This window comes from Elephas maximus, chromosome 5 (genome assembly GCF_024166365.1).
Source record: "Elephas maximus indicus isolate mEleMax1 chromosome 5, mEleMax1 primary haplotype, whole genome shotgun sequence".
NCBI lineage: Eukaryota > Metazoa > Chordata > Mammalia > Proboscidea > Elephantidae > Elephas > Elephas maximus.
The window spans coordinates 120,960,717-120,986,665 of record NC_064823.1 but is presented as its reverse complement, the minus strand read 5'-3'; the positions used below and the strand labels follow the sequence as shown (position 1 = coordinate 120,986,665).

The 25,949-nt window shown below is 35.8% G+C and overlaps 1 protein-coding gene across 3 annotated transcripts in view; it reads right to left on the bottom strand.

Moving 5' to 3' along the window:
* PDS5A (PDS5 cohesin associated factor A) overlaps positions 1 to 25,949 on the bottom strand; it is a 166,836-nt gene that overhangs the window by 36,998 nt on the left and 103,889 nt on the right. For all 3 annotated transcript variants that reach the window (XM_049886936.1, XM_049886938.1, XM_049886937.1), the window contains 6 exons: positions 14,522 to 14,627; positions 10,373 to 10,533; positions 8,340 to 8,463; positions 7,343 to 7,501; positions 3,978 to 4,046; positions 2,487 to 2,623 (listed from right to left, as the gene is read on the bottom strand). In XM_049886936.1, coding sequence (XP_049742893.1) covers positions 2,487 to 2,623; positions 3,978 to 4,046; positions 7,343 to 7,501; positions 8,340 to 8,463; positions 10,373 to 10,533; positions 14,522 to 14,627 — 756 coding nt within the window. The remainder of the gene's footprint in view (positions 1 to 2,486; positions 2,624 to 3,977; positions 4,047 to 7,342; positions 7,502 to 8,339; positions 8,464 to 10,372; positions 10,534 to 14,521; positions 14,628 to 25,949) is intronic.

The following is a 25,949-nucleotide window of genomic DNA, read 5'->3' as shown; positions in this document are numbered from 1 at the left end:
AAGGAAAGGATAGAGATAAGAGCCAGTGTACTGGTCCCTGGGACAGACTTCCTTTTTCAAAGGGAAGCTAAGAGGCACAGGGGTCTCCTGTACACTCTTCCTACCAAATGGTAAAAATGTGATAATGAATGGGGAGAAAGGACAGCCTCTCCACTTCAACTTCGATGTGGAACACGGCATGGCTTTGATACTTTGAAGACTCTAGAAAACATAGGTAATGACTTGAACCCATGAGGGACTAATGCTTATCATGCTAGAGGAGAAAACGTAGCACTGGTGGACAAGATGATTGATACAGTAAGCACTGGTGACTTTAAGGGACCCTCATATAGATCCTGAGGCAGATGACTCAGCAATAAAAAATACAGTAACTATTATTTGGGTGCTTACTTTGTGCCAGGCACTGTGTAATACACTTTACATGCTTTATCTTACTTAATTTCCACCCTTACAAAAGTTAAGTAGTTTATACAAGGTCACACAGCTAATAACTGGAGCGTAGACTTAAACTTAAGTTTCTGATTTTACAGCCCAAGTTAACACCATGCTATACTGAAGGGGACCAAAATGAAAAGAATGTGAGTGCATGAGCAGATACGTAGAGGGAATTTTAAAAAAACCAGGGTCAGAAATGGGTGGTGGTCTTGATCTGAAGGTCTTGTATTAGTAGGTAGGGTCACTTCTTAAAATGGGTTGTTGTTGTTAGTTGTCCTCAGTGGATCCCAACTCATAGCTGACCCCACATATAGGAACTGTTAATGGATCACATTTGTATTCATAGACTAGTAAGGTGACTCAAGAAAATTAATTTTCAATATTGTATACATACGTATATAAAAATAATTTTATATTTTAACAAATGAGATCACACTACATAAAATCTTAAAACTTCTCTGGATTAAATGTAATATAAGCTCAATTGATGGAAAATTGGAAAAAAGACAAAAAAGAAGAAAATTAAAACTGCTAGTAATTCTATCTAGAGATAACCATTATTAAAATTTTGTTGTCTTTCTAGTCTTTATACAGATACACTATCCCTGAATATGTTTAAGTAAAAACAGGCCACATATACAGTTTAAAATCATGTATTTTTCATTTATTATATGAGTACGTATCTAATTAGATCTGCTTAATATTTCATGATATGCATATTTCAGTTAACCACTGTATTATTTTTTGTGATGATAATGCTACAAAGAACAAGTTTGTGTGTATATTTTTGTACGATTCTTTTACTACTTCCTGAGTATAAAAATAGTCAAAGGATATAATCATTTTTAAGGTTCTAGATATAAAATGCCAAACTATTCTGCAAGATCGTACCAATTTATACTCCCAGGAGTAATGATGGAACCCATTTCTCTGAACCCACTGAGCAATGATTACTTTAAAAAAAAATTTGCTGATTTGATAGGCAAAACAGATATCACTTATAAATTGTATTTATCAAGTTTAGTGATGTAAAACAATTTTTTTTTTCCATGTAGACTGACGATTTGCCTATCGGAGATTCTACCAATTTTGCACTGATTTTTCTAAGAGCTCCCTATTAACCCTTTGGCATATACTGTACATAGTTTCCCCAAATTTAAAACTTCCTGTTATCCCTGAATCAGATTTCATCATCAGTGTGTTCATGTGAACTACCCTCAGCACTATATATTACATTTTCTATCTCTTCCACTAGATTGTAAATTCCTTGAAGACAAGGATTTTTATACCCTTAAAAAGCTTAGCATATGGTATAGAGGAGTGCTCAATAAATACTGATTGCATAAGTGAATAATTAAACCTCTGTGCTCTACCACAAATTTTAAAGTAAGGATGCATCACAAGTGGAGTTCTTTAGTTATCTCTATTGTAGCTCCAGACCTCTAGTAAATGAAGAATTTGAAAGATGCAAGGATCATGAAAAATTGGGCTTTTATTTCCACCTTAAAAAGAACAGAAGGAAGGAGATTTCACAGATTTGAAGAATGAAAACGTGTAGAAATGGAAACAATTTGTTTGTTTGTTTGCACTTGCAAACCTGCTACAGTCTTTTCTACAAACCACCAGGAAACTGTGGTTCTCCCTTTCTATCCCTTTCAGGGCACTCATGTCACTCTGTCAATCACTTTACTATAGGGTAAGCTCCTTGAAGGCAGGAATTGCATCTTAACTGTTTTTGCTGGAACATTTTTTACAGTGTTTTGCACAGTAGGAACTCAACAAAAGTTCAACTGAATCAAATGTTGAAGCTAACTGTGACATTAGACTATACTGACAAGACTAAAGAATGACTGGAAAAAGTTTGTGGTCTTTAGGAGTAAAGAAAGATATAACCAGCATTATTAAAATAAAAATACTATAAGGGGTAAAAACACTGAGTACATAAGATTTGATCCCAAAGTACATCCAGTATTAATTACGTAAATAACTCCAATGTAAATGCTACCAAAAAAATTGAGCTAATAAAAATTAGAAGGGAAGAAAAATCTTACCTGATCCTCTTCTGCTCTGTCAGGTCACCCTCACTAACCAACATCGCTGATAATAACCGAAGAGTTGAATTGGCAGATTTAGACTGGTTGTTTTTCATACCCAGCAGCCACCTGACCAGAAGTTTAATTGCCTGTACCTATAAAACATTAACATGCTAAAAGAAAAAGGCAACTTAAAGTTCCAATTAAAGGGAAGACTAACTTCTGTTAATTAGATTACTTAACCCTTGCCAGCAGGCACATTTTATTAAACAAGTGTCTGGGATAATTGTAGTAACAATAGGAACGAAAATTTATTTCATGTTTAATACATGCCAGGTACTTTTCCAAAACTTAACTTGTACTGATTAATTTAATCTCCCAAACAACTCAGTGAGAGAGGTATTCTTACTTCCAACAGGTAAGGCAACTGAGATACATGGCAGATAACTTGCCAAGGTCTGGCTCTAGAACGCATGCTTTCCACACTTATCCAAGATTTTTAAATTATTTGAAAATATATACATAAAAAATAACTATTTAAAATGATACTGATTATAAACCAGTTGCTGTGGAGTCGATTCTGACTCATGGTGACCCCACGTGTTTCAGAATATAACTGTGCTCCACACGGTTTTCAGTGGCTGGCTGTTCAGAAGCAGACTGCCACGTCTCTAGGCGGACTGTCGAACCGCCAACTTTTCAGTTAGTAGCCAAGCATGTTAACCATCTGCATGGTTTCCCTATAATGATTATAGTGATTAAAATTAACTATTAAGATAGGCTTTCATATTTTTTGTAGTGCTGAAAAAGGAGTCTGAAGAAAACATCTAAGTCTGATTCATTCTCACTTAACCTTCTAGTCAAAATTCTAGGAGATACCATAATTATTTGTGGTTATAATTTCTTTGAGGCTTACACTCCAAAGATTGTTACCAATATACTTGAAAGAGCAAGTAAAAGGATCCAGGTATTACTTACTATCTTTATTGACAACTTGGAAAAAGGAATTGATGGACACAGAATTACAATGAAGCTACAGAAGGTGAAACAGATTATCAATGCAGATGATGCAATCTCTTGTTTTAAATTTCAAGGCAACCGTTTTAAAAATTAACTTTACTGAGGTATGATTTATATCTCTCAAAAGTCACCAGTTCAAGGACAACTGTCTTTGCCAAGTTAATATTCATATATTTGTAGGTATTAATGGTGAGGCTAGACTACCAATCTCTTGAGATGCCCCTGAAAATCAATACTTCACAAATTTTGAGCAAACCAGCCTGAGACTGTTTTAGCAGGCAGAAAGGTCTACAGAAGATGCTGACATACATTCATTTATAAATAACCCAATGATAACTACAATTTCGCTGAAAAACTAACACTTTTTACTATAGATTTTAAAATAAAGTACACCTCATTGAAATATGTTTATTAACTATTAGGTAAAAGGGATACCTTTGAACATTCCTTACTTCAACATAAAGGTGATCAAAAGCTACCAAAATTTACCTTTGCTAGTACTTCAGGGGAAACCTCTTCATCTGGAGACCACAATTTTCCATTTTTCTCACCTGTAGACTATAGACAATCAAATAAATTTAAATTTTAGAAAGAAAACTTTTAAACGTTTTGTTCAGCAAGCTTTTTATGCTAAGCAATGCAGTGTTCTGTGAAACCTATAGGAAAGTCACCAAGCAGAACTTCATCCTCGATCATATGAAGTCATATTGCGTAAGGTATGTGTTATTTCTATAAAAAGGCTTATAGTAAATGCCCCAATTTCGTGGTTTAATTCCTTATGGGTCACATGGCGGGGGGGAGGGGAGACGGGGAGGCAGTAAAGAGGACAACAAGTTATCACTATGGATCTGATCCCTTGTACATTTTTTCACATAAGGAAATTTTCTTAATAACTATTTTAATAGTTTTGCTTGAAAAAACAAATCAAGTATCAGTGTCTTATAAATTCTATGTAGACTGATAAAGACAGCAAAAATAATATTGTATTTTTTTAGAACCATCTAGCCACAAAATGTTTAATTCCTAGTATTAGTTCCACTTAGCATTCCTAAGCAATATAAGGCAGTTGAAGAAGTATCAGCCATATTTCTCATCATTAGGAAAATCAATGCTTTGATTTAACAGCCTTGGGGGAAATGGATGCTCTCAAACAGGGAGTTAGAATAAGGAAGTAAGTGAAGAAGAAAGAACACAACCACTACGGGACTGATCCTGGTCAGGGAATAGGACTGCTATAGGATAATTCTGGTTTGTTCAGGGTCAGATAACATGTTCTGACTGCACTCAGCTTTCCAGCTTAAGAACAAGCATCTTAAAATAGGACCCAACAACAGTCATGTCATTTTCTAAGAGGAATCTTAAATCCCATTTGTTGCTAGCCACACCTACCAAGAATGGAAGTGTGGGAGTGGAAAGTGAGACTTAAGTCATGAATGCCTCTCCTGTCTTGCCTATTATATTCAGAATAGGTGGAGAGGAGAGAATTATTTCCTATTTGAAGTTCCTGACACTGAGTGCTCAAGACACTGGGCCATGTAGGAGAGTTAGGGAGGATTTTGGGTAAGTTACCATTGACGTGAAGGTCATTTACAATGCTTTAGCAGGTAAGACTGATTTATGCCTGCATTAATAGCCCTTTAATTTAGGTCCATTTGGTAAAGTGGTGATTTTTAAGCAGAGGTATGTTTCAGAAATCATCTGGGGAGCCTTTTCAAGCTATACATTCCTGGGATCCAATCCAGAGCTAATAAATTAGAACACACACACACACACACACAATTCAGAATCTAAAGTATAATACATATATCTAGTGCCAAAAGCATGATACTCTTTTATTATATTTCAAAAGGCTAGTCAAATTCAAGCTCACTTATTTTAAAAATTTAAACAATTATTTAATTATGCATTTAAATAAATTAAATTTATTTTAATTTCAAAAGCTATAGCCTAGGGTCCATCAGTAAAGAGTTTTGGGAATCAGGCTTTTTTCTTTTTTTTTTTAAATTTTATTGTGCTTTAGGTCAAAGTTTACAGTGCAAATTAGTTTCTCATTCAAAAACTTATACACAAATTGTTTTATGACATTGGTTGCAATCGTTGCAATATGTCACACTCTCCCCCTTTCCCTTTACATCCTGGGTTCCCTATGTTCATTCGTCCAGTTTTCTTGTCCCTTCCCGCCTTCTCGTCTTTTTGCTTTTGGGCAGGTGCTGCCCATTTGGTCTCGTATACTTGATTGAACAAAGAAGTATGTTCCACAAGGGTGTTACTGTTTGTTGTATAAAAAACCAAAAACCCAAACCCACTGCTTTCGAGTCCACTCCAATTCATAGTGACCCTACAGAACAGAGCAGAACTGCCTCATAGAGTTTCCAAGGACCACATGGTGAATTCAAACTTTCGACCTTTTGGTTAGCAGCCATAGCTCTTAACCACTACACCATGAGGGTTTCCGTTTGTTGTACAGGCCTGTCTAATCTTTGGCTGGAAGGTGGGCTTCAGTTCTTAGCTAGCAGGATGTCCGAGGGCCACAGTCTCAGGGGTTCCTCAATCTCTGTCAGATCAGTTAGTCTGGCCTTTTGTTGTGAATTAGAATTCTGTTTCACATTCTTCTCCTGCTCTGTCCAGGACCTCACTTAATTTTTTTTTTTTTAAACAATATTTGATAAAAAAAAATTCTAGTACTTAGAAAATTCTAAATTGCCCTCTAAAAGTCAGAATAGCATTTGACTTATATTTTTTACTTCATGAGTCATCTATCTCATGTTCTCATTTTTTTCTCTCTTGAATGTTAAGTTCTAGTAATACCCAGAGGTCAGGAAGTCATTTGGAAATTTAAGTAGATAAATGAATGAACAAGGAAGCAAAATATAGAATAATTTAAAAGGATAACAGAATTATATATGGAGAGACATTTTCCTTTCTGTGACAAATGAAGATACAGTCTTCTGGTGCCTAAGGATTTCTTTTGTTGCTCTCTTTCTATTTATTCAAGTTGTAGGGATAATTCTTTGATTTTGGCCCCTTCTTCTTTTTGGATGTGTGCATTTATTGATATAAATTGGCCTCTGAGCACTGCTTTTGCTGTGTCCCAAAGGTTCTGATAGGAAGTATTTTCATTCTTATTGGATTCTCTGAATTTCTTTATTCCATCCTTAATGTCTTGTACAATCCCGTCTTTTTTGAGCAGGGTATTGTTCAGTTTCCAAGTGTTTGATTTCTTTTCCCGTTATTGATTTCCACTTTTATGGCCTTATGGTCAGAGAAGATGCTTTGTAATATTTCAATGTTTTGGATTCTGCTAAGGCTTGCTTTATGACCTCATATGTGGTCTATTCTAGAGAATGTTCCACGTGCACTAGAAAAGAAAGTATACTTGGTTGCTGTTGGGTGGAGTGTTCTGTATATGTCTATGAGGTCAAGTTGGTTGATTGTGGCATTTAGATGTTCCGCGTCCTTATTCAGCTTCTTTCTAGATGTCCTGTCCTTCACCGAAAGTGGTGTGTTGAAGTCTCCTACTGTTATTGTGGAGCTGTCTATTTGACTTTTCAATGCTGATAAGAGTTTGTTTTATGTATCTTGCAGCCCTGTCACTGGGTGCAAAAATATTTAATATGGTTATATCTTCTTGGTGTATTGTCCCTTTAATCATTATATAGTGTCCTTTCTTATTGTTTCTGATGGGTTTAACTTTAAAGTCTATTTTGTCAGAAATTAATATTGCTACTCCTGCTCTTTTTTGATTGTTGTTTGATTGCTGATATATTTTTTTTCCATCCTTCAAGTTTTAGTTTGTTGAAGATACAAACAGTCTTAATATCATAGCTCTAAACTTAATTAAATGAGAAACTTACCCTGTCATTCATTAGCAGGTCTTTCACAATAAAATTTGCTACTACAGATTTCATTGGGGAGGCAAACTGATCTGGTGCTAACATAGAAATGTGGCCCAAAGAAACTAACGGAGTTATAAGTTGTTCTGGTACATCAGCATTCAGACTCCTACTGAGTGGCTATAAAAATAAAATAGACAAAATTACCAGTTTGTTTTATAAATATCTAGACATTTTACTGAAACAGTGACTATTTCTGAGTCCTCCTGAATTTAGCATGGCCAAGTCAGTTTATTCTAGTGAGATGATCATAAGTAACTTCAACCACATTAGACACTTTGTTCTTATTTCACCTACTGAATTTTAAGAAGACTGAAGAATAAATATAGAAGCACACACACACAAATATGCTCAAGTAAAAAGTAGGAGTAAAAGCAAGGAGGAGTAGATTATCACATGCCATCATTTCTGCTTCATTGAAATTGGCATTATTTTCAAGCTGTCTACAATTTGGTGATTTCTTATCCTGGGAGGCAATTTAAAATGACCTTGAGCCATAGAAAATAAAAGTTGACTGGGTTCTGTTTATATGGTATTCAATTTATAACAAGAGATACCATTTAGAAGCAGAATGAGGTTAAAGATTATATATAAGGAAAGAGAAGCTAAAGATTAATGTTCAGATAGAGTTGTCAGGTAACTGAATTTTTCAAAGTCATCTACTTACCACCTGTTAAGGATAAATTGACTACTCAGCCAATATGCCTAAAATTAAGGCAGAATGTCCTAACACAAACATACTCTCGCACACATACCATCCTTCAATATAAAATAATCCAACACATAACTCAATTTAAAGGCTTAGAATATAGTGCTGAAAAAGAAAGATAAGGTTCCTGCTGTCACAGAATTTGGGTTTAAATTAGAAAGGTTAAAAAATTCTAGCTTCAACTTTCATCAAAGCACAACACTTAAAAAATAAAGACCATTATACACATATCCTATGTATCATACGTACTTCAAAAATCTGTGCAAGCTGGACTTCTTTATTTGTGAATATGGCATGTATACAGTGCACAGCCTGTTTTGCTTGGTGTGGAGTACCTCTCTTTGCTTTTTGATGTAAAATGGGAATTAAGGTCCTGCAAAAAATATCAATAGTAAAAAAAAAAAAAGATCTACAAACCACAAGTAGTTCTTTTGGTAGTCTCCTGTGTCACTTCCCTTAACTATTTGAATGCATGTTAATAGGAGTTTCTCTTAAAAATGATCTGATCAATAGACAGATTTAAAGCTCCTTCTTTGCTCCTCAACACAATTCAATAAATACCATGCCTCAAGAAAAAGGCTACTTTAGGAGACAATTTTTATTTTAAAACCACCTCATGATTATGGAGAAAAAACAACCAAGTCATCTCAATTTATAACCTAAAACTCATCCCATTTTTTAAAAAATTTATCTTCTAAGTAGCCAGCTTTCTTTGAGAAAGAAAAACAAAAAAGAAATTTCTTAGGGCCATATTTCTATTTTCTACTTTTCTTTTATAGTGCTCTTTGGTTATTTCAAAGTAGCAAAAGCTAAAACGATACCAGTAGAAGAAGGTGTGTAAGGATACAGACACATACATATTGGTAGAAGGATGATAAGAACATCTAACAAGTATTGAGTGTGTGTGTGTCAGGCACTGTGCTAAGCCTTTTACATGGAGTAATTCAATGAATCCTCACAAGCACCAAAGAAGATTATTTATTAATATAATTGTTATACAGATGAGAAAACTAAAGCACAAAGAACTTATTTAAGCCTCCTACATTACAAAGCTAGGAAGAAGTGGAGTTGGGATTTGAAAACTGGCATTTCTGTTTCAAAATCCATGTCTGTAACCTCTCTATTGACATTGAAGAGTAAAGTGATACAGTCTTCCTGTAGTCTATATGTAAATACATATTACAGTCTTAAAGCATTACATTTAGACAATATTGGAAAATAATTTGTTAAGTAAAAATGAAGAAAACAGCATGTTTATATGAACCTATAAAAAACAGTCATACACTTTAAAGTGGATAAACATATTCACAGAAAAAAAACATATCAGAATGTCAATACTGGCTTTCTATTTTTCTGGAGTCCACTTGTCCTATTGTTATCCTGAGAGGAAAAAGTGGTTTGTATTGGATACACTTGAAACTATTTGCATATATCCTGAATAGCTGATTCACCAGCTATCCGCAATGTATTCTTCTTCCAAGGGCTATTTTCCACATATCTTACTTCTAAATAGAAACTCTCTGCACTAAGTTTGATCCTAACAAAACCTTCTTAAGATGCCAAAGAGAAAATACCCAAATGTACCTCATTCTTATGAGGAATGAGGAAAGGAGAGATGATCTAGATTCAGAGATCAAAGCGACAGTAGCACCACTGTCTTCCACCAACAAACCAACCAATAAATATTTTATTAAGTACCAAAGAAACAAACAAAAACCCCAAACTCGTTGCCGTCAAGTCAATTTCGACTCATTGCAACCCTACAGGACAGAGTAGAACTGCTCTATAGGGTTTCCAAGGAACAGCTGATACATTCGAACTGCTGACTTTTTGGTTAGCAGCCAAGCTCTTTATCACTGTGCCACCAGGGCTCCTTTATTAAGTACACTACTTGCTTATCCCTTCTCTGGAAGGATATGAAGGTGGTAGGTATTAAATTTACAATCCAACTGGAGAGAAAAAGATGAATATACAGAGATTAGGAAGATATATTAATAACAAATATAATAATTCTATGCTGACTTTACATTAATAATATTAATATTTAAAAAATCATTCTGTTACAATTACTTTCAATCTGTTCTTTTACCTATATTCTAATGATGGGAGAGGGGGTGCAAACAGTGAAAGGGTGAAATAAAGGAGAGTACAGAAAATTAGCTTCTACATGAAGTTGTTTTTCCTCTATTCTATCTTCCTACACATGAAAGGCAAACGATGATTCTATGGCTCCCACACTTAGAAAACTTTTTATATTTATCATGAGAAAAAAATATACTCACGATCGTATCTGGGGAAGGTCTGTTTCTATTTTGTGGCCTGTATTTCTAAAAATCTGTATAGCAGCTTCTGCGACCTTATCATCTTCCATTCTCAGGCACTGTAACAGGGACTCATATGTCTCTGCAGAGTGGAACGAGGTAGGATGTGTAAAAGACAGAACCTGGAGAAACAGATACAACTTTAGAAGTACAGACAGCAGTTTTAACCCAGAAAAAAAATTTTTTTTTACTATAAATAAAATTAAAAATTATGGGCTGCTTATAAAAAAAAAAAAAAAAAATTTTTTTTTTTTTTTTTTTAATACAGAATAGAGATTACATCTCCCTGCCCAACCTTGCAGTCAGCTGAGGCTACTACTATGTGGTAGCTTCCAGACAGCTTCTTAAGACAGCTGACAGATACAGCCTTTGTTCTATTTTTCTTACTCACCTCCTCCTCTATTCTGCTACTCGAAATGCATAAAACATGGCTCCTTTTATTTTTGGAGTGTGATATTACAATATTAATAATTCTATATTTTATAATATAAATTTACAGTATTTAGGTGCAGAAACATTTATTCAACATAAAAACTCCCAACTTAATAGTACAATCTTTGTATGCGTACAAAATGCTTACTGTGAGCTTTATTTGACTGGTAAAAAGATATTCTACAAGGAAGTATTTCAAGGGAAATCCATCACAAAACACTCACTCATCATACCTATCACAACAAAGAAGTAATTATTGTGAACTTTTAATTACAATTACAAATATATATAATTATTCTCATGTATGAAAGCTGTCAGATGAGTTTAGGTAAGTAGCTGTCTTGTACTAAGACACCTAATAAAAAGTAAAAAAAAAAAATAAAAAGTAGCCATTACAAAATCAAGACAAAAAAAAAAAAAATCAAAATATAAAGCAATTATTTTGTTTCAACATGTACTGAGTGCCCTACCATTTGGTAGGCCCTGTGATAGGTACTGGAAATAGAAAATTAAGATATGAGCCCCAGCTTCTCCTCCTTAGGAAATCTATGGCAAGTTACCCATGACATGTCTAAAAAGTTTACCTTCTGTGAAGTGGAAACAATGTAGTTAGTGTAATAGTAGGAAAAAAAGCTGAAAATGGGGAGGCAGAGATAGAGGGGAACCAATCAGGTAGCCATCATTAACTTATTCAATAAGCATTTATTTAATGGGTCTTATAGCCAGTGGAGAAATTTTCTCATTTGGTAACGTTTACAGTGATAACTGTTAGTTATGAGGTTTTGATTATTTACAGAAAAATGGCAAATTAAATCTGAAAAACTGTATCAAGCAAACTTTAAAAATATAACTCAACCAATAAAAATACAATAAAAATTTTACTCATGAATCGTTATCAATTCTTTCAATGGAATGATTTTTAAGGACAATCCAGCTTATTCCACTGGTTTGGCTCTTCTCTCCTAGTTTACATTGGCGTGGTCTAAATATCTCTTTGCATTCATTTCCTTCCCCTTTCTACTCCATCCAATGAAAGTTCTATCAAGTACTATATTATGTTAAAAACCAGGTTAAAAGCCCCTGATAGCACCTTTCTGCCCCAAAGGCCCTCCACAACTGGAATCAGTCTTGTCTCCTACAACTCTCCAAAACCAACCTTCTCTTCCAGTCAGCCTCATCTCCTAACAAGCCCTAAAATATGCCAAGCACTATTTCCACTGATAATGCACTGTTCCCCTAGATTAGATCATATCCTTACCACAAAATCTAGCCTGACTTGGCCCGTACTTGCTCACTTCCCAGAATTCCTTTTGCATCTATTATGATTACCAATTGGTTAAAGATCCTGTGATCAGACGCTGTCCTGTTATGATTTCCTCTGAGCAGACCTACGGTAGGTTCTTTGAAAGGTAAGACTGGATTATTTAGAACATACTGTGAAGTACAGCAGGCAAGTGAATGAAAAATGAAACATTAAAAAAACAAAAATATATTATTTTTGTAAGAGAAAAAGAAGGACATTATATAATGATTTAAGGGTCAACTCACAAAGAAGATATAACAATTATGAATATTTATGTACCCAATGCCAGAGCCCCAAAATTTATAAGACAAACTCTAATAAAACTGAAGCAAGAAATAGATCCAAAAAAAATAGGAGATTTTAACACACCACTTAAGATGATGGACAGAACAACTAGAAAGACAACCAGTGAAGATACAGAAGATCTCAGTAACACTATTAACTGGACCTCATAGACATATACAGAACACATCACTCAACAGCAGCACAATACACATTCCTGTCCAATGCACATGGAACATTCTCCAGAACAGATCATATTTTAGGCCACAAAGCAAGCCACAATAAATTTAAAAAGACTGAAATTATACAAAGTATCTTCTCTGACCATAATGGTATAAAAATATAAATCAATAACAGGAAAATAAACTAAATACATGGTTACTAAATAACACATTACTAAAAAGCTACTGGGTCGTAAATCACTAACTTAACCCAACAACTTGAAAAAATAGAAAGAGCAAAGGAAGACCAAAACTACCTGAAGAAAGGGAATAATAAAGATCAGAACAGAAATAAATGAAATAGAAAACAGAAAAACAATAGAAAGAGCCAACAAGACTAGAAAGTTGGTTCTTCAAAAGGATCAATAAAATTGATAAATCACTGGCCAGCCTGACAAAGGAAAAAAAGTGAGAAGATACAAATAACCAAAATAAGAAATGAAATCGGAGCTACTACAACAGATCCAGCTGAGATAAAGAGGATCAAAACAGGCTACTATGAAAAATTCTACTCCAACAAATTTGAAAACCTAGAAGAAACAGAAAAATTTCTAGAAACACACTACCTACCTAAATAACACAAATAGAGGTAAAAATCTAAACAGACCCATAACAAAAGAAGAGATTGAAGATGTCATCAAAAACTCTCCAAAACAACAAGAGGCAGCCCCGACCCAGATGGCTTCATTGGGGAATTTTACCAAACATTCAGAAAAGAGTTGATATCAACTCTATTCAAACTCTTTGAAAACATAGAAAAGGAAAGAATACTTCCTAATTCATTCTCTGGAGCCAGCATCACCCTTATACCAAAGCCAGGTAAAAACACCACCAAAAAAGAAAATTACATACCAATATCCCTCATGAATACAGACGTGAAAATGTCAATAGTACCTAAAGCAAGAGTCCCTGACTTATGACACATTCGAGTTATGATGAAGCGCACTTATCACCATCCGTTTTATGCTGAAGTCGAAGGCAGACTCGGGAAGCAGTGAGATGTTACCACAAAATATATGAGGAAGAAAAGAAATGGACCATACAGACAACTCTCAATAATGTTCTGACTAGAAATGCTATCTCCATTCCCAGGGATAATTCAGATGAGCCTTCTACAAGTGGAGTTAACTACTGCAACTGACAAAATGCCAACGTTGTCCAACTCTTCTTCATTGCCAAAGTAAATATGTGTATTTTTTATGTATGTATGTACTAAAATTGTATCTTTAAGTTTATATGTAATGTTTCTAAGCCCCAATGACAAATAAAGATCAGATTTATAAAAATAGTAATAATAAAAGGCAGTAATAATGAAAACTAAAAATAAAAAAAGAGGTATTGGACTTAGGTCAGAACCGCCTTACAGTGGAGTCATTGGAAGAGAACCCCATTGTAAATCAGAGACTATCTATAATGCAATCCCAATCCAAATTCCAATGACATTCTTTACTGAGATGGAAAAACTCATCACCAACTTTATCTAGAAAGAAAAGAGGCCCTGAATAGCCAAAGCAATATTGAAGTACAAAGCAGGAGGCCTCATGCATCCCTGCCTCAAAACATACTATACAATCAGAATGAAATAAATGAGAATGATGACACATTGTGAAAAATGTAACCAATATCACTGAATAATCTGTGTAGAAATTGTTAGGGGAACCTAATTTGCTATGTAAATTTTCACCTTAAACACAATAAAATACTATTTAAAAAAAACCCAAAATATTATTTTTATAAAATATAATTTATACTACAATTCTTAATCTTTTGAGTAGTTCCCCCTTAAAAAAGCCTGACTCTTGCATACCTTGAAGAGAATGAAAATCAGGACTCTGAGGAAATGCATGGAGACAAAAATTGTTTAAAAAATACCTTAAGAAGTTCAAGTCCTGAACGAATAGCAGTATCTGGACTTACACCCTCCTCTTCATCATCTGCTGTTCCCTCTATGGATTTATTCATCAATTTTACTAATGCACTATTAAAATAAGAAAATCTGAATTAGTGACAGTAGGAGATTAGTAACTGTATCCCAATTGCATTGTGACACAACATACATAGAACTTAAACTTCAGATTCAAAGAAACTTTTGGAAAACTCTGTTCTCTACTTAACATCTGAGCTTCTCTTTAGGTTATTTCCCTACACATACCTTTATAGCTGCTAGATATTTAAATGCTTGATGTTTCATAAAACAAGGAAGTACTATTTTAGTTAATAAATTTAGAAAGTACGTAACAAATGAGAACTATTTCTTACAACCAAAGTACCAAATAGTTTAGATTTAAACTGGAAAAAAAAAAAAAATTTAGTAGACTAAGAATTATAGGATGGTTGAAACATGAGAACAGTCTTAGCTATGAATAGAAAAATTAAAAGATAATGTTCAAATGTATAATAAAAACTCATATGAAAAATAAAACTCAAGTTAAAATGATATACTGAAGACATTTATTTAAGTATAAGCAGTATGTCACTTCCTTACATGAAGATATCATTTACAATTTTAAGAAAAACAAGATGTCTATTGCTAAATGGCCAATTGACAATTCACTTAAAACAAAATACAGACAGTAATCAAACAAATGGACAAAGTAAACAATTACTGCTAACTAATTTACTAAATCGGTAATTCCATTCCCAGATATTTACAGGAAAAATGAAATTCATCAAAGCATAATGCTATATTCACAAATAGATTAATAAATTAGAAAACTAGTTGTCCAACATTATGGAATTAGTTTTTGAAACATACCTACAACCACAAAATGAAATAAAACACGGTCATTAAACATCAGACTATGCAACAACATAGCGCTATTTTAAGTAAAAAACCAATAAATATGATTTTTGGGTTTGGAGACTCAGTTTCCACATCAGTAAAATGAAGAAAATATTATCACGAGGACATTAAATTATTAACATCATAAGAATAATTCATAAACTTTATCATTATCTTCATTTGATAAGATAAAGTTATTTTTGGAAAACAAATTAGAGATTACGATTTACACACATATATATACTGTATAATTCACCTGTGTAAATTGTACAATTCAATGGTTTTTGGCATATTCACAGGGTAGTACAACCATCACAACAATCTAGTTTGAGAACATTTTTGCTCTTTGCCCCTCCCCACCAAACAAATCCTGACCCACTCACCACTGCCCTCTCCAGCCCTAGGCAACCACTAATCTACTTTCTGTTCCCACTATGGGTTTATTTGCCTATTCTGAATGCTGCATATAAGTGGAATCATACAACATGGGGTCTTCTGTGAATGAATGCTTTCTTTCACTTAGCATGTCTTTGAGGTCTGTCCATGTTTTAGCATCATATCAGTACTTCATTCCTTTTTGTTGTCAAATAATATTCTAATGTATTGATACAAGACACTTGGGTTTTCCCAGTTTTGGGTAATTATGAATAATGTTGCCATGAACATTCATGTATAGGTTTTATGTAGACAAATATTTTCATTTCTGATGGGTATATACCTAGCAGTGGAATTGCTGGATCATGTGGTAGCCTATGTTTAACATTCTGAGGAACTGCCAAGCTGTTTCCCAAAGCAGCTGTGCCAGTTTACACTCTCATCAGCAATATGTAACGGTTCCTTCTGATTTCCCCACATCTTTGCGAACACTTGTTCGTCTTTTTTATGATAGCTATCTAGTGGGTGTAAAGTGGTATCTCATTGTAGAGATGTAACATTTCCATTACAAAAAAAAAATTGCCTTACGCCCCTCTGTAGTCAACTCCCTCTCCTAACTCCTGGCAACCACTTATCTGATTTATGTCACTATAATTTTGCTGCTTTTAGAATTTCATATTTTTTGTATCTGACATTTTTTATGTTACATAATGCTTTTGAGAATCATTCATGTTGCTGCTTATATCAGTAGTTTGTTCCTTTCTATTGCTGAGAAGTATTCCATTGTATGGATATACTACAGTGTCTTTATGTGATTACCACTGGATGGATAGGTGGATATTTCTAGTTTATGGATATTATGAAAAAGCTGCTCCAAGCATTTAAGTACAAGTTAAGAAAATACGTATTTTCTTTTCTGTTAGACAAATTTCTAGCATTCAGATTCCTAGGTCGTTTGGTAATGTTAAACATGCATTTAATGTTACAAGAAACTGTTTCCCAAACAGGCTGTATCACTTTGTATCCTCACCAGCAACGTATGGGAAGTTTCAGTTGTTTTACATTCTCACCAAACTTAGCATGGTCAGTATCTTTAATTTTAGCCATTCCGATGGGTGTATAGTAGTATTTCTCATTGTAATTCGAATTTCCCAATGACTAATGATGTTGAATGTCTTTTCTTGTGCTTATTTAACATTTGTATATCTCATTTGGTGAAATATCTGACCAAATCTTTTGTCCATTTCTAAACTGGGTTGTCTTATTATTGAGTTGTAAAAATTCTTTATATATTCTTGATACAATCCTTTATCAGACAAATACAAATATTTTTGTCTGAAACTTAGACTTTTCATTTTCTCAATGTCTTGCAAAAAAAAAAAAAGTATTTACTTACATTGTTTGTGCTTTTTGTATCCCATCTAAGAATCTTTGCCTACCATGTATTTTCTTTTAGAAGTTTTAGCTCTGATATAGTTCAGATTTAGTACTTATATAGTTTAAAAAATATTTCCAATTAGAGAAAAATATTCTGAACTAAGGTTTTTATTAGGTAGAAATCCTGTTAAAGGATGTATGAACTTAACAAGATTACAAATGTATTTTTTAAAAATGTGACCACACATAAGTATTTATTGACTCCTATTACATGCTAGGAGCCCTGGTGACACGGTGGTTAAGTGTTCAGCTGCTAACCAAAAGGTCGATAGTTTGAATCCACCAGCTGCTCCTTGGAAACCCTGTGGGACAGTTCTACTCTGTCCTATAAGGTCGCTAAGAGTTGGAATCAACTCCAGGGGTATTATCTGCTAAGTGTCACAGTCTGCCCTGGGGATACAGTACGAAACAAGACAGACATCATCTCTGCATTCATGACGATGTGGGTAAATCATCACCGCGAGTTAAGGAGCTGGAAGAGAAAGACCCAACTCTTGAACCAGACTGTAATCCTTCCTCTTATTAAAGTGTTTTTCCTCATTTATACACCAAACAGTATATACTCCGTACACTTCACAGGGTTATTCAAAGCGAAAGATTGTATCACCAACTCAACTTTAACTTCAAATTTGATTGAGAAGCCTTCTATGTTTCCCCTTCTCTCACGTGCTGTACGAGTGTTACAAATTCCCACCGTTCTACTCAGATCTAAATCTTTACTTTGAGCAGACTACTTTACCTTTAGCCAAATGGAGAAAAACAGAGACCCTGAGAAAACTTTTTTAATTAATTTTTATTAAGCTTCAAGTGAACATTTACAAATCCAATCAGTCTGTCACACGTAAGTTTACATACATCTTACTCCCTTCTCCCACTTGCTCTCCCCCTATTGAGTCAGCCCTTTCAGTCTCTTGTTTGAGAAAACTTTTTTAATCTTCTATACTCTACCTTCTAACATCATCTAATTTGGGTCCCTAACCTTCTACTGTCAAAGTGGATGATTTCCTTCTTCCTATTATGCTTCCTCAAGAAGCTGAATTATATTCCCCTCCCCTCATCTTCAACTTCTACTTTTCTATTAGCTCCTTTCAAACATTTAAATATTCAAAAGTCCTTCACTAAAAACAAAATACCCTTCTTCAAAGGTATTCTCTTTCTATCACCTCATTGTTCTCCTTTACTTTATAGCCAGGATGTCTACACTGGCTGTGCCTACGTCCCAATTTATCTCCGGAAGCAGAGCTTAAGAGTGTGCCAAGGTATTTATCCCTTTGATTTTACTGGCCCTCAAAGCAGCCAAGTGTGACCTAGTAGACTCCGGCTGAGCTAGGCCAATGACTTCCAGGCACGAGCAGTCTTCTCTGTTTAAATATTATCATTTTTAAGTGTACCATGATGTGGAAAAGGTTGGTAAGCACTGTCCTTATGCCGTTATCAATCCATAGTGATCTGGATTTGCCCCTGCCACCCCATGGAAACTGTTCTGGCCATTTTGTTTTTTTCCTTCTTTTCTAAATCCAATGGATGTTTTCTAGTACAGATAGTCCCTGAATTACAGTGGGGTTCCATTCCAACAACTCCATCCTAAGTTGGTTCTGACATAAGCTGAATACTTCTTATTTATTTATTGTGCTTTGAGTGAAAGTTTACAAATCAAGTCAGTCTCTCATACAAAAACCATACAAAAACTTGTACACGCCTTGCTATGTACTTCTAGCTGCTCTCCCCCTAATAAGGCAGCAACACTCCTCTCCACTCTGTATTCCACATGTCCATTCAAGCAGCTCCTATCCCCCTCTGCCTTCTCATCTCGCCTCCAGATAGGAGTTGGCCACCAAGTCTCATTTGTCTACTTGGGCCAAGAAGCACATTCCTCACCAGTATCATTTTCTGCATTATAGTCCAGTCCAATGCCTGTCTGAAGAGCTGGCTTTCAGGAATGGTTCCAGTCTTGGGCTAACAGAGGGTCTGCGGACCATGACCTCCAGGGTCCTTCTAGTCTCAGTCATACCATTAAATCTGGTCTTTTAAAGAGAATTTGAGTTCTGCATCCCACTGTTCTCCTGCTCCATCAGGGATTCTCTGTTGTGTTCCCTGTCACGGTGGTAGTCGGACACCATCTAGTTTTTCCGGTCTCAGGCTGATGTAGTCTCTGGTTTATGTGGCTGCTTCTGTCTCTTGGGCTCATATTTACCTTGTGTCTTTGGTGTTCTTCATTCTCCTTTGCTCCAGGTGGGTTGAGACCAATTGATGCATCTTAGATGGCCACCTGCCAGCATTTAAGACCCCAGATGCCACTCACCATATATTTTGTTATGTCAATTGACCTAGATGTCCCCTGACCCCCATAGTCCCCAGACCCCCATTCCTGCTACTCTGGCATCTGAAGCTTTCAATTGTATTCAGGAAACTTCTTTGCTTTTAGTTCAGTCCAGTTGTGCTGACCTCTCTTATATTGTGTGCTATCTTTCCCTTCACCTAAAATAGTTCTCGTCTAGTATCTAATTAGTAAATACCCCTCTCCCTCCCTCCCCACCCTTGTAACCATCAAAGAATACTTTCTTCTGTGTTTAAACTTTTTTTTGAATTCTTATAATAGTGGCCTCATACAATATTTGTCCTTTTGCAACTACTAATATCACTCAGCATAATGCCTTCCAGATTCCTGTTTCTATTTTTTTTAAGTTTTCGTTACTGCCTGCTATATGGCAGTGTTTTGAATAGTACATCATAACACTGAATATCTACCTGCAAGTGAACATCTGAGAATGATAACAGCAAATTACATGCTGCAAAATTGTACTTAGTACATATTACTAACTATAAGATGCTTAAAAAAAAAAAAAAAAAAGATGGTCATAAATGTGGTTCGCTGTAACTTCAATATGTTGTCAGTCAGGGACTACCTGTATTCAATTTATGTGACTTCTGGGTAGCATCTGACCCTTTCCCCTTTTAATATCTTCTTTGGATTCTGTAGTAGCACTCTTTCTTGATTTTCTATAATTTGACAATTCCTCCTCAAAAAGTAAAAACAAACAAAAAAAAGAATTCTTTATCTTCTGCTAGCCCCTTCACTGCTGGATTTTCCCTATGATTCGGTCTTCAATCTTCTTTTTGACTTTACCCTCTCTCCTGGATTTCAACCATTATCACATACATGACTGTACTTTCACCCACTATCTATCTACAGACTGGTAACTGTAGCTTACATATATATACCTGCATGGATACAAGACTGGAAAACCAAAATACTCAAAAAAATGGTTATCTTCATTCATGAGTTTCTACTGTACCCAACCCTTTGTTCCAAAATCCCACATTATGGTCACAGAAAAACATATGCAATTTTCTAATATTTCTTGATCCCTTTTGCCTTTGTTCTTTTGTGTCTGCTGTTTTTAGTTCATAGAATAATCATTGCCATTGAGTTGATTCTGACTCATGGCAATCCCATGTGTGTCAGAGTAGAACTGTGCTCTGTAGGGTTATCAGTGGCTGATTTTTTGGAAGTAGATCTCCAGGCCTTTCTTCCAAATCACCTCTGGGTGGACCTGAACCGTCAACCTTTTGGCTAGGAGCCAAGCATGTTAACGATTTGTACCACTTAAGGATTCCAGTTCATAGAAAAGCTACTAATATTTATTCAGCATTTACTATGTGTTAGGCACTATGCTAAGTGTTTTACACACCCATATTTTTTTAAAGCCTCTTAAAAACTCTATTTGTTGTTGTTGTTAGGTGCTGTCAAGCTGGTTCCGACTCACAGCAACCTTATGTACCACAGAATGAAACACTGCCCAGTCCTGCACCATTCTCACAATCGTTGTTATGCTTAGGCCCACTGTTGCGACCACTGTGTCAATCCATCTCATTGAGGGTCTTCCTCTTTTCCACTGACCCTCTACTTTACCAAACATGATGTCCTTCTCCAAGGACTGATTCCTCCTGACGACATGTCCAAAATATGTAAAATGCAGTTTCGCCATCCTTGCTTCTAAGGAGCATTCTGGTTGTATTTCTTCCAAGACAGATTTGTTTGTTCTTTTGGCAGTCCATGGTATATTCAATATTCTTCACCAACACCACAATTCAAACGTGTCAATTCTTCTTCAGTCTTCCTTACTCATTGTCCAGCTTTCGCATGCATGATGCAACTGAAAATACCATGGCTTGGTCAGGCGCCATCTTAGTCTTCAAGGTGACATCTTTGCTTTTCAACACTTTAAAGAGGTCTTTTGCCGCAGATTTGCCCAATGCGATGCGTCGTTTGATTTCTTGACTGCTTCTTCCGTGGGTGTTAATTATGGATCCAAGTAAAATGAAATCCTTGACAACTTCAATCTTTTCTCCATTTATCATGATGTTGCTTACTGGTGCAGTTGTGAGGATTTTTGTTTTCTTTAGGTTGAGGTGTAATCCATATTGAAGGCTGTGGTCTTTGATCTTCATCAGTAAGTGCTTCGAGTCCTCTTCACTTTCAGAAAACAACTCTATATAGTAGTAATTATTATTGTCCTCATTTTAAAGATGAGGAAACAGAAGCTCAGAGTAGTTTAAGTAATCTACCCAAGGATACAAGCTATTGACCTAGACTGCCCTTCCTCTTGCAATCTTTACTTGGCTAATGTCTTAATTCCTACTGATCTTTCACTACACATCTTAGATGTTGCCTATTTCAGAAGTCTTCCCTAACAACAAATCGATCCTGCACTATTTGGGTATGTAACTTTTTTTCTCAGTTTGCCAATGTACTTTACTTATTGCCCTATTAAACGGATATTAAATGAATAAATAATACAGAAGAATGGATGCATTCAGATTGTAGTGTTTGCGAAGAATATTAAATATGCTGTGGACTGCCAGAAGAACAAAGAAATATGACCAGAATGTTCCTGAGAAGCAAGAATGATGAGATTTTGGCTTGCTTACTTTGGACATGCCATTAGGAAAGACTAATTGCTAGAAAAGGACGTCATGTTTGGTAAAGTTGAGGGTCAGTGAAAATGAGGGAAACCTTCAATGACATGGATTGACACAGCAGTCAAAGCAGCAGACTGAAACATACCAACGATCATGACGATGGCACAGGATGGGGCAAGATTTTTTTTTTTTTTTTTTTTTTTTATAATAACTTTTATTAAGCTTCAAGTGAACGTTTACAAATCCAATCAGTCTGTCACATATAAGTTTACATACATCTCACTCCCTACTCCCACTTACTCTCCCCGTCTTGAGTCAGCCCTTTCAGTCTCTCCTTTCTTGACAATTTTGCCGGCTTCCCTCTCTCTCTATCCTCCCATCCCCCCTCCAGGCAAGAGTTGCCAACACAATCTCAAGTGTCCACCTGATATAATTAGCTCACTCTTCATCAGCTTCTCTCTCCCACCCGCTGACCAGTCCCTTTCATTTCTGAAGAGTTGTCTTCGGGGATGGTTCCTGTCCTGTGTCAGCTGAAGGTCTGGGGAGCATGGCCGCCGGGATTCCTCCAGTCTCAGTCAGACCATTAAGTTTGGTCTTGTTATGAGAATTTGGGGTCTGCATCCCACTGATCTCCTGCTCCCTCAGGGGTCCTCTGCTGAGCTCCCTGTCAGGGCAGTCATCGATTGTGGCCGGGCACCAACTAGTTCTTCTGGTCTCAGGATGATGTAGGTCTCTGGTTCATGTGGCCCTTTCTGTCTCTTGGGCTCTTAGTTGTCATGTGGGCTTGGTGTTCTTCATTTTCCTTTGCTCCAGGTGGGTTGAGACCAATTGCTGCATCTTAGATGGCTGCTTGTTAGCATTTAAGACCCCAGACGCCACATTTCGAAGTGGGATGCAGAATGATTTCATAATAGAATTATTTTGCCAATTGACTTAGAAGTCCCCGCAAACCATGTTCCCCAGACCCCCGCGCTTGCTCCGCTGACCTTTGAAGCATTCATTTTATCCCGGAAACTTCTTTGCTTTTGGTCCAGTCCAATTGAGCTGACCTTCCATGTATTGAGTGTTGTCTTTCCCTTCACCTAAAGCAGTTCTTATCTACTGATTAATCAATAAAAAACCCTCTCCCACCCTCCCTCCCTCCCCCCCTCGTAACCACAAAAGTATGTGTTCTTCTCAGGTTTACTATTTCTCAAGATCTTATAATAGTGGTCTTATACAATATTTGTCCTTTTGCCTCTGACTAATTTCGCTCAGCATAATGCCTTCCAGGTTCCTCCATGTTATGAAATGTTTCAGAGATTCGTCACTGTTCTTTATCGATGCGTAGTATTCCATTGTGTGAATATACCACAATTTATTTACCCATTCATCCGTTGATGGACACCTTGGTTGCTTCCAACTTTTTGCTATTGTAAACAGAGCTGCAATAAACATGGGTGTGCATATATCTGTTTGTATGAAGGCTCTTGTATCTCTAGGGTATATTCCTAGGAGTGGGATTTCTGGGTTGTATGGTAGTTCTATTTCTAACTGTTTAAGATAACGCCAGATAGATTTCCAAAGTGGTTGTACCATTTTACATTCCCACCAGCAGTGTATGAGAGTTCCAGTCTCTCCGCAGCCTCTCCAACATTTATTATTTTGTGTTTTTTGGATTAATGCCAGCCTTGCTGGTGTGAGATGGAATCTCATCGTAGTTTTAATTTGCATTTCTCTAATGGCTAATGATCGAGAGCATTTTCTCATGTATCTGTTGGCTGCCTGAATATCTTCTTTAGTGAAATGTGTGTTCATATCCTTTGCCCACTTCTTGATTGGGTTGTTTGTCTTTTTGTGGTTGAGTTTTGACAGAATCATGTAGATTTTAGAGATCAGGCGCTGGTCGGAGATGTCATAGCTGAAAATTCTTTCCCAATCTGTAGGTGGTCTTTTTACTCTTTTGGTGAAGTCTTTAGATGAGCATAGGTGTTTGATTTTTAGGAGCTCCCAGTTATCGGGTTTCTCTTCATCATTTTTGGTAATGTTTTGTATTCTGTTTATACCTTGTATTAGGGCTCCTAGGGTTGTCCCAATTTTTTCTTCCATGATCTTTATCGTTTTAGTCTTTATGTTTAGGTCTTTGATCCACTTGGAGTTAGTTTTTGTGCATGGTGTGAGGTATGGGTCCTGTTTCATTTTTTTGCAAATGGATATCCAGTTATGCCAGCACCATTTGTTAAAAAGGCTATCTTTTCCCCAGTTAATTGACACTGGTCCTTTGTCAAATATCAGCTGCTCATACGTGGATGGATCTATGTCTGGGTTCTCAATTCTGTTCCATTGGTCTATGTGTCTGTTGTTGTACCAATACCAGGCTGTTTTGACTACTGTGGCTGTATAATAGTTTCTGAAGTCAGGTAAGGTGAGGCCTCCCACTTTCTTCTTCTTTTTCAGTAGTGCTTTGCTTATCCGGGGCTTCTTTCCGTTCCATATGAAATTGGTGATTTGTTTCTCTATCCCCTTAAAATATGACATTGGAATTTGGATCGGAAGTGCGTTAAATGTATAGATGGCTTTTGGTAGAATAGACATTTTTACTATGTTAAGTCTTCCTATCCATGAGCAAGGTATGTTTTTCCACTTAAGTATGTCCTTTTGAATTTCTTGTAGTAGAGCTTTGTAGTTTTCTTTGTATAGGTCTTTTACATCCTTGGTAAGATTTATTCCTAAGTATCTTATCTTCTTGGGGGCTATTGTGAATGGTATTGATTTGGTTATTTCCTCTTCGGTGTTCTTTTTGTTGATGTAGAGGAATCCAAGTGATTTTTGTATGTTTATTTTATAACCTGAGACTCTGCCAAACTCTTCTATTAGTTTCAGTAGTTTTCTGGAGGATTCCTTAGGGTTTTCTGTGTATATAATCATGTCATCTGCAAATAGTGATAACTTTACTTCTTCCTTGCCAATCCGGATACCTTTTATTTCTTTGTCTAGCCTGATTGCCCTGGCTAAGACTTCCAACACGATGTTGAATAAGAGCGGTGATAAAGGGCATCCTTGTCTGGTTCCCGTTCTCAAGGGAAATGCTTTCAGGTTCTCTCCATTTAGAGTGACATTGGCTGTTGGCTTTGCATAGATGCCCTTTATTATGTTGAGGAATTTTCCTTCAATTCCTATTTTGGTAAGAGTTTTTATCATGAATGGGTGTTGGACTTTGTCAAATGCCTTTTCTGCATCAATTGATAAGATCATGTGGTTTTTGTCTTTTGTTTTATTTATGTGATGGATTACATTAATGGTTTTTCTGATATTAAACCAGCCTTGCATACCTGGTATAAATCCCACTTGATCAGGGTGAATTATTTTTTTGATGTGTTGTTGGATTCTATTGGCTAGAATTTTGTTGAGGATTTTTGCATCAATGTTCATTAGGGATATAGGTCTATAATTTTCTTTTTTTGTAATGTCTTTACCTGGTTTTGGTATCAGGGAGATGGTGGCTTCATAGAATGAGTTGGGTAGTATTCCGTCATTTTCTATGCTTTGGAATACCTTTAGTAGTAGTGGTGTTAACTCTTCTCTGAAAATTTGGTAGAACTCTGCAGTGAAGCCGTCCGGGCCGGGACTTTTTTTTGTTGGGAGTTTTTTGATTACCGTTTCAATCTCTTTTTTTGTTATGGGTCTATTTAGTTGTTCTACTTCTGAATGTGTTAGTTTAGGTAGGTAGTGTTTTTCCAGGAATTCATCCATTTCTTCTAGGTTTTCAAATTTGTTAGAGTACAATTTTTCATAATAATCTGA